Source organism: Sinohyriopsis cumingii, chromosome 7 (assembly GCF_028554795.1).
Source record: "Sinohyriopsis cumingii isolate HCF-2022 chromosome 7, ASM2855479v2, whole genome shotgun sequence".
Classification (NCBI taxonomy): domain Eukaryota; kingdom Metazoa; phylum Mollusca; class Bivalvia; order Unionida; family Unionidae; genus Sinohyriopsis; species Sinohyriopsis cumingii.
In genome coordinates, this window is record NC_142967.1 from 30915560 (window position 1) to 30926033 (window position 10474).

Below are 10474 nucleotides of genomic sequence, written 5' to 3' on the forward strand. Positions count from 1 at the left end.
TTTCTTCCTTCTCTCTCTCCTTATCTGTTTGTTTTTCTTGTAGCTGTATTTGCATCTGTTCTTTTTGTAATTTCATTTGTCTTTCTTTCTCTCTTTCTTCTGCTTGTAAATATATTTGTTTTTCTTTCTCTCGTTCTTGTCATTCTCTCATCTTTCTCATATTGTAACTGCATCTGTTTTTCTTGTAATAACATTTGTTCTTTTTCTTTCTCCAATATCATTTGTTCTTTTTCTTTCTCCAATATCATTTGTTCTTTCTCTTTCTCCAATTTCATTTGTTCTTTTTCTTTTTCCAATTGCAACTGCATTTGTTTTTCTCTTTCTTCTTTCTGAAGCTCCAGCTTCCTCAACCCCAATTCCATTTTGTATTTTAATTCTAATTCCTTAGTTTTTATATCAGAGTGTGATATAGACATACTGACTGAAACCAAAGCACTTTTACCCAAAACATTCTTTTCTACCAAATACTGAACCAAAATATTTCTTATTTCCTGTTTCGTTAAGGAAGCATTTACTTCAGAAAGATTGTATTTTCTGGCAAGTAGAATCAAATCATCTTTTTTGAAAAGATCTAATTGTTCCTGGGTAGGATTTAAAAGAAAGATTTCCACTTTTGATGCCATTTTAGAAAAAGCTTTTCGATCTCACTAAAGATTTAAAAAACTAGGGGAATTCAAACTTCAGAAAACAAAGTTTTCTGAAATATTTTAGCCAAAATTCACATATCCAAGGACGAGCACCCAACCTATATGTTACGTGTTTAGGCACGAATAAACAGTAACACAAAAGGAGTGAAAACAACAAGCTTTTAAAAATTTAACAAATATTTTATTTTCCTGAAAAATTCTGTAAAAATTAAAAAAGAAAACTTAACGGTTTCAAGAATCAAATCCAAAAATAATCTAAGAATAATCCTCGAATTAAATTACAAAAGTCCTAGTAATAAATGTTCTAATAATTTCAAGTCGTTTCCTGATGTAAAATCCAAGATGGATGATGATGACGTATGCTGTAGTCAGTACTGTGCTTATCTACAGTTCCTAGTAGAAATACAAATAATGGCACTCCAGTATTGGGAATCCAAATTAAACTTGTAAACAGTGTCTTTCCAAAATCTGTGTGAGCACTCTTCAAATATTTCCAGAGAATAAAGAATTAATCCTTTTGAAATCCAAATGATCTGAAGATAATTAACTCAAAATCTGGCAACAGCAAAGAAAACAACTTGATACCAAAAACCTGAAAACTGAGAGATCTCTCTCAACACATCACTATTAAAACTAACAAATGCATAGTTATGGAAAAACCAGAATTGTGAAATCAAAGTGGGGGAAGTCACATGATCATGTTTATATCACGTACACGGAATATGGCCTTGATTAGACCAATAATTTTCTGTATAAAATAAAAAAGGTGTTTACATCTTAAACCATGTAGGCCCATCATCACCTTGGAAACAATAAATCATTTTAAAATAAAATAGAACTTTGTTTACTAATTTAGAATCAAGGTCAGAATTTAGATCAACACCTGTTGTTTATGAAAAGAATGATTCAGGTCAAGCAGTATTCTGGAAAAATATTATCTTCAGTGAATAAATTTACAGGCATGGGAAATTCAGAGACAGCCTTGACCTTAGCATCTATAGGTTTAACTTGTCCATGTCCCATAATATGTCTTAGAAAAGATACACTAGAAAAATGTCTCCAGTGAATAAATTTATATTATAATAGCATATAATAGAATTTAAAAAAATTAAAACTGATAAACAATTAAACTAAAATAAATATATATATTAAATCAGATATACGTAACACTGTAGAGTATGTAATTGGTTTATGATGTCCAATAATGTTCTCTATCTAAAATACTGCTACTAGAGAGCTCTGTATCAGATTTAATAATTTATGTTATCTGATATTTAACACAATTTGTGCAGGTGAGTAAATAGGTGACGTGTTTGGTACAGTGCCCTCTTAAATTTAAGGCTTCTCGGAGGATGGCGTTCCAAGCACTGACGAAATTGGGAGAATTATTTAATCTCGGGTGCAGATTAATTTCTAGTCCTTGAGTGATTTTCCTTTTAAGGCCACACTCTTTGGGTTAGTCAGAAACATGTTTAATTTCCCATATTTGGAAAGAAGTTTTCTCACTTCCTTATAAAGTGAAAATGATTGGGAAGGTAGCAGCAAAAGCTGCTTCTGGGCATTCTGTAACTGGTTTTTCCAGTTTTCTCATTTTGTTCAAAGTCTCATGTCTCCTGACAAATATATTAGAAGAGCTGGACAAGAGTACTGATGCACTCTTGTATACACTCCTTTAGATCCCAGTCTTTTTGGGATTGTGTATATTGGATTCCCACTGAGGGTCACCTTCACTTCCAACATAATATAAACTTGGTGAAGATAATGATTGTTCGGATGTGGAGGCTAATCCTACTGTCTGCTGGGGTGTCCTAGTCACCCCCTGTTCCGACCGGTTTCCTTACTATTGTTACTCGTTAGAGGGAATAATAAGGGTTGATTCATTTGTTCAACTGATCTTCCCTAAGTAAAAAGTACAGCCCCTTCTTACAAAACCAGAATGCTAGGTATGAAGGTTCTATGGGACATGATTATAACAGAAAAAGCTGCATATACTATAATATTAGTCTTGCATATTATATGATATACTGTCCTTTTATTACCTATAAGAAGAAATGCTAAACATATTAACATTTTTTTAATATATGAGCTATTTAAGAAATGTTTATACAAGCGCACACCGAACTCTCTGTTATGCTTTGCAAAGAAACTTTTGATCATGTATTAGAACCTGTTCATTTTTCTGAGAACCTGTACTTTATATCTTACACATGTCAGCGGTATATTTAAGTGTATATGGAATACATTCCAAGACCCTGCCTTCCTATTACGCTCCCCTCCATCACTAGTGTTTAGCACGAGTTGACAACATATTGTTAGGTCATTGTTATTTCTTATCTACGACATCACCTGACCATAGTTCGCGATGAATCTACATAGGACAACAAAATTGTCCTACCATATAAAAACTTGTGGAAAATCACAATCTTTCATGCCCTATCTCATAATTCACAAAGTAACTAATTTCCTCGCCAAGTTTCAAAGGAAATTGAATTTCATAATCCACGAGAATATCATCAGGCACCCCTACCCTGCAGAACATGTCAACAGGCCACTCTTTCAGTTTCAATAATATCTAATGCTGTGACGTCAGGGTATCTAATCAATAAAGGTGAGGATATACACTTGACCTAGTTTTGACTGGAAAATGACAATATTTGGGAGTACAGAACCCTGGACATTTTGTCAGAACTTTGGTGACTATCATGATCTGCATTTGAAAACAGATCTATTGCTACTCGCAGATGTATTTAAGTAGTTCCATAATAAAGTCCAGCATGTGTATAATTACAATCCCGTACTGATCTCACTGTCTCAGACATTTACATCATGTATCTTGACCACATTAATCTAAGGATTGGCCATGATTGATCCCATGTATATATGCATCCAAAAACATGTACATGAGCAAAAGCGACCATGGATGCTTCTTTGATGTTGATCTGTAGTATTCATATGAGAATTCACCACAACCCTAACGGTTATCCCTTTCTCTCCTGGAGCATTGGTGGTACTTCACCTGTGGTTGTCCCCTTCTAAGTGTGCATTAAGATCATGCTGTGTTATGCTATCAACATCAAGATGCTATACACAAGCACTGACTCACTTTTGATGCACATCACAGTCAATGACGTCTATGCGGACATGACTGAACTAAGTATCGAAAATGATTTAGCTATCAGTGAGTATCTGAAGATCATTCACTGTTTAGAATACCAACAAAAAGATTGTTCGTAAATTGAAGGATGAGTGCTCGGGAAAGCTAATCAAAGAATATGTGGGGCTGCATTCTAAAATGTATTCGATTATGGATAGACTACAGAGTGGTAAGAACGTCAACCAGGCACAAGGTGTTCACCAGACTGTTGTTTCAGAAGATCTCAAACACATCATGTATGTGGAATGTTCGCATAAGTGACGTGACTTAGCACACGTCAAATCAGATCCTGTCAAAGAAACGTCATATAGTGTGCATATTGTTGCACAAAAATGAGTTTGTCACTGCTTTAGAGCAAGCGATGGACAGTCCCCAACAGAATCACCACTTATGCATATGGACACCATGCAGTTGTCAATCAACGAACGATTGATTGATACTCTGGCACACTGATGCACTACTGCATTAAAATAAGTATTGGTGGTAGTTCTGTATCCCCTGGATTTGCATGCAATTTTTCTCGCACAAATGCTCAACTCGGTGGACAAAGTCTACTCAGCTTTGCTGCTCGTTCATCCACAGGAGTCAGATGATTACATTGTAAATACATCAATGGACCATTCTTGGTCAGTAGCATAAAGCTGCTAACCTTCTATCTCCCTGGTGCATAAATATACTGAACAAAATTGTTTCCCAGTAGTTCTAATGGCGATGATTGTGAAATAATTTTGTAGGTAACATTGACAGGCTTCTGTCGAATCGCCTCAAAGTTTTTAAACCCAACTGAGGACGCACTTTCATTATTTAGTGCTTGTATGATTTATGGTTAAATTGTTCCATAATAGTTTCCTTACTATTGACTTGACCACAACTTGCCACGTTGGATAAAACAATTTAACAGCTGTATTAAGTATATGCAATGACAAAAGCCACCAGCAATGCCATAGCAGAGGCTATTGAATGATGTAGCAAAGCCACGCTATATCAACTGGAACTTCTTCGCGAGTATATGGATGCATGCAACCATGTCAGAGATGTATTACATTTGAGACAAAATGCATATGTAGACTTCACAGCTGGCTTTGGACAAACATTTGCACTGCTGATTAAACTAACAAAAGAAATTGCATGCAAGGCTGAGAAAACTGGAACAATCGAAGAGAGTCGCATAAACCACTGCCATGATGAGGATGACAGAAAAATTACCAGGTTCGATTAGACGTGCACTAGAAGAACTATTAGGAGAAATCCAAAAACAGGAATTGAATGATGAGGTTGGAGAGACACTTGTGCTTGTTCAGCAAGATGAAACACCTGAACATGTATTAAAGTTAAAATCAGCAGCTTGAAAATTTAAACAACCAGCACGGCAGCAAATTGTTGTCAGTCCTCTACAGTTTGCCACGAAAATGTATACTATCAAGGAGTTAAATGACTATCTATTGAACATGAACTACCAGTGGATACATGCTAAGTAAGAGTATAATTGGTTAGATGTTTGTGTCATATTGCACCTGATGAAGGCAAAGAATTTGAGCAACTACACTTTGTCATCATATTATAAAAGAAGGACTACGATAGACACTCACTGTTACCAGTGTGATGAAATAATTGAAGTGGGACAATAACTCAAGATGAAATCACCAGGATAGCTGTACTGCTGGTGATATGCAAATGTGTATGTCTTGTCCGCAATGCAGTTTGTGGACTCATCGTAGCAACGGCCTTGGTATGGCAAAAATTATGGTACACCAATTCGAACTGTTGTTGGAGCCATATCAGTTGTAACCAGTGTAACTGGTGGCACTATTAAAATAATTTCCATATTTATACATTCTCGAATATGTGTCTATTCAGAACTTCTTGCAGCAGCACACAGTATTCTCACTACGAATAATAAACAACTCGTTGGTTATCAAGGATAAAAGAGTTAGCATGGGTGATGTCGAATTGTTGCTGGTGGAAATGGAAAACCATTGACGACTGCATGCTCAGATAAGATATTGGGGTGCAAGAGACTAAACAACAGGTGACTGACTTGCAGACATTGAAAATCAAGCAATTGTTTGTATGTTTGCCACTGGGTTTTAATAAGTCGGTGAGCATGTTTATCAGTGCATTGCCCGACTGCGGCATTTCCTTGGTTAGTTCGCTTACAGCTTACCGCGGGTTATATCCGTGATAGACTGACCACGGGTTAATGAGAACAATTTGTACTCTTGTGATTTAAAATAAAATGATGGAGTATAGAAGGCTTTTACCTTCATCCAGCAGTTATACTGGCTGCCATGTATAGCCTATATTGCACTGTGAAATGGCATTAAACTCCCAACAATAACAACAAAAACAACTTTAATGTATATCGGTAACCGAAATCAAAGCCCCATAATGATACTACTTGGGTATTTTGGCCTAAAATGAGATTGCCTGGGGCAGTTTGGCTCAAATACTACTATCGATCAGGATCATTCAGCTGTGATGCTTCAGCCCATGTGCGTTTTATGAGAGATATGATGAATAAAGATGCTTTCATTGAAATATACTTTGTTAATTTTATAAGAATATCCGTATAATAACGATAATATTAAAGTGTACATAATTCAAACTAATTGTCAGTAGTGCGAGCCACAGAGTCAGTTTTAATTGTTCACAGTGTAAAATTCTGTACTGACAGAACATGACTTTAATATAATGGCCATAATGTGTAAATGATTTTGTTACACACGTGTATGCAATTATTGTGATTACTGACAGGTAAAATATGTAAAACAATTTTCAACTACCGGTATTTATTATTTAATACTAGTACTACTACTGCTACCGCTATTATTATTATTGTTATAGGCAACTTACTCGTGCAATCGGTGTGATGCTGCCATTGTTAACGCAAGTTGTACACAGTCCCCTTCTGCTATTTTCAAAACTGCAGAATTACATGCATTGTATAAATTATTCATGGTGAAAGCATTCAATAAAAAAAAGTTAACAGCAAATTTGACATATACTACTTTTGCACATGAAAGACTGTTAAACTGAGTACAAAAAAATACCATTATTCCAGCAAGAAATCAAAGTAGATAACATAAATAATTACTTTCCTCAGTTAAAATAGGCAAACATTTTTGTCATTAAGTTAAATATTTTACTCCCTGTTGTTAATGAACATCAGTTTTTTCAAACTTTTATTAATGCTATTGACTTAAAGGAACCACAAAAAAACCATGTCATTAGTGGTCAATTATGGATGAAAAATGACATGTTCACATTTTTATAAATGAACGATGAGTATTAAAAGCATTATATTTAGGTGGCCTAGAGTATTTGTTTCAAAATGGATACTTAGTATTATCTTCGTTTTGTTATTCTGTTTAAGACTTTGATTTATGTAGATTCCAATAATCCTGAACCATTTTATACTAACATAAAGAGAACACATATAACTGTACCTGCAACTAGTGGCCCAGTTAAGGATCACAAAGATGGCATTGTTTGTGTAAATGAAAGATATATGTTTGTTACGACTCTATGGTCTTAAACTACATAACAGAAACAAAGTGAAACCACAAGTTTAATTAAGTTAAACAAATAAGTTACTTTCCCAAGGAATCAGTTTGCTTTTCTAATTCTTGCTTCTCCATACAGAACTAGGACATGAAACTAATAGCTTTTAAATTGTTATCAGCAGATTGACTTTAAAGCCAGTAGATCTGTGAACTACATATAGTGTACGTTGATAAGGGGTCTGAAAGGAAAACAAGGGCAATTTTGGACATAATACTTATTCTTTTGATTCTATAAGTGAACAACGTTTGAACTTTAATCAGATTCTAATGAAAAATGCACTCACTGAATCAAAATCAGAAGTGGCAATGACAAAACAACTATGCTCAGCCTGCAAAGTAGTTAAAACTTTGTTTGTCTTCTGGCTGCATTTTTAAGGCTCCTGAATACTTTTAAATAAATGTGCAAACTATGTTCAAGAAAGTCAACTCTTATGTTGGACTGCATATGTATTCCTGAGTCATATTTCATAGCTGGCAGCTCTTTAGCTTCTGGAGAAAGTTCATGATTCTGCATTTTAGATTACCAAAACATATTTGAGCTGCACTTAAATATTTCTCTCAAAATATAGTTACTGACAGAATAACAATTGAACACTTCACACTTCACAAACTAATGATACTAATTCAAGTGTTTCTGTTGACATAAATTTTTGTCAGTCCCTTCTTTTTTTCTCACATCTGCCAAAGTTAAACCTTTTTTTCTGCAACTGGCATTTCTGCATCAGGTATTTCCGCAACAGACATTTCGGCATCTGACATCTCCATTAATTGTCTTTACGTGACAGGCAGATGGGCAGCAAATAAAAAATCTAAAGTCAATCGAAAAGTTAAATCTTGAGAAGGCAGTAAGAAGGGAAGTAATAAACAAATGCAATTTTGATTTAATTAAATAAGTCTCAATGGTTTACAGTTAAGAACAATTAATATCTAGGTGTTATAAAGAAATTAATTTTGCATAATATTACATAGATTAAGAAGGCGATTTTGAAAATAATTATAAACAATGCAAGAAGGAAAATTATTATGTGTCATATTAAATGGAGCAATTTTCAGTGATTATGTGTTACAAGCAAAGAATATGTGAAATGCCACTAATCAAAGCTATGATGTTGATGTCTCCTCTTTAATATCGTTACCCAAATTTTAAACATAATTCCAATGTTGACATTTGCTTGTGATGCTTTCTTAATAATTACTGCACTTTAAAAGGATTCCTTATTTTACTCACTATCTATGTTATGTTCACTTCCTGCATTAATTAGCAGCGATTGTTTTAGGTTACTTTGGTCCACACCCTTTGCAATCTACTCATGCCTCACACAGATCTATTCATAGTATACAGTTGGTATTATATTATGTATGTTTGATTTAATACATTTTTTATTTGACTTAATTTTTTGTTTGTTAGTTTGTTTTATTTTTTTATTTCATTACATGCTGTTGTAATGTAATTTTATTTACTGGATTTGATATTTTCCAGAAATTCAGTTCACGTTTTTGAAAACCTAATATTAGAACTTTGTATCTAAAGCTTACCTATTTCCTGACCTTAATTCTTGATTTAAAGTAAACGTTTTTTTCTTTTTTATCCTTTCTTGTTGTGGGATTCATAGATGGAAATTGAGGCCCTACTGGAAGTACGTGACTTTAACATGTTAATAGCTTCTACGTTGTTCTCGAAATATGTAGCAACTATTTTGAAATTCTGGTTTTACTGGAGGTTTGACCCTTATCCAGAGCCAGATTTATTAATGATGTTTTGAGAACAAATTTCAGTTGAGCTTTTAAACGTCAAGGTGTTTTTTTCTGTTGTGACCACTTGGACTTTAATTTTAATTTTTCTAGAGATTATTTGGATTCAAAGAGATTATTTTTCCTGGAAATACTTGTGCTCAAAATTAATTCTTGGACAAAGGTATTTAAATTTACAGAATTAAAACACCAGAATATTATTTTCTGTTGATCGACAAAGAACTGTTAACACTTCATTACTATACTGACTACGGCATACATCATCACCTTCTGCTTTGGATTTCGTCAGGACTCTAACTCAGGTTCATTAGAATGAAAATAACGAAAAACAAAATAATGTTTTTAAAAAAATATGTAATGTGTGTGTGTGTATAAAATCAAAGTTATTTCACACTAAATCGGCTAATCATTATATAAAGATATTGTCTGATTTGTCTGATTTCATTACAGTGAAGCATTCCCACTGACTTCATTACAATCATACTGGGTAAATCTACCCTCTTTTTTGTTTTAGTATCTGATAGCACTATATAGTTTCAGATTTTCATTAAAACCTAATAAGGAAAAATCTTTACTTGCTTTTGAATTTGTTTGGTGTGTCGAATGGAGGATGATTGGTACATTTTATATTTTTTGCCTATTACAGCTGCTGCCTTTGGAAATGGTGTGTATTTTGCTGTCAGTGCTGCATATTCTGTCCAAGAGACATATTCTAGTCCAGACAGTAGCGGGCAAAAGAGGATTTACCAATGTCGTGTCCTAAGTGGAAATTACACACAGGGGAAGAAAGGAATGAAAGTACCTCCACCGAAATACCAAACACAAACCCATATATTGTATGACTCTGTTGTGGATAAACAGAATAATCCTAACATGTTTGTCATTTTTCATGATGCCCAGGCTTACCCTGATTACCTCATAACATTCAGATAAAGAGAGGCAATGTACCTGGATATAAATCATATATTTCTGGAACAAAAGTAAATATGATACCCTCACCTAGTTTCGTTCTGATGGTCATTTGCAACTTTTGTCTTAAGTTTCCATAAAGGGTTTGTATTTAAGTCAGTCCCAAACCCAAGGTATGATAGGTATCATATGTGGAATATATTATCAGGATGCTCTACCTTTCATATCCTTACACCCCTACTCTACCTTGGATCCTTTGACAAGGTCAGTGGCATTTGAAAATATTTAAGTTTTTTTGTAAAAGATATATATTATGGTCATTCAAAGTTCTAATCCCATGAGATGATAGCTATAATGCTTGGACTGTGGAATCACTAACTAGTGCATGCAAAGTAAGGTCAATGTTGTTTGAAAATGGAAACATCTTTATCGGTTAGAGTATTATTTTC

At 34.1% G+C, this 10474-nt stretch overlaps 1 protein-coding gene across 1 annotated transcript in view; it reads left to right on the plus strand.

Annotated features, from left to right (window-relative positions):
• LOC149794966 (uncharacterized) overlaps window positions 1–10243 on the plus strand; it is a 199251-nt gene extending 189008 nt beyond the window's left edge. Inside the window, exon 16 of the mRNA XM_089963739.1 lies at window positions 9763–10243. Within this exon, the coding sequence (XP_089819865.1) occupies window positions 9763–10049 (287 nt within the window). The 3' untranslated portion in view covers window positions 10050–10243. The remainder of the gene's footprint in view (window positions 1–9762) is intronic.
• The last annotated feature ends 231 nt before the right edge of the window (window positions 10244–10474 follow it).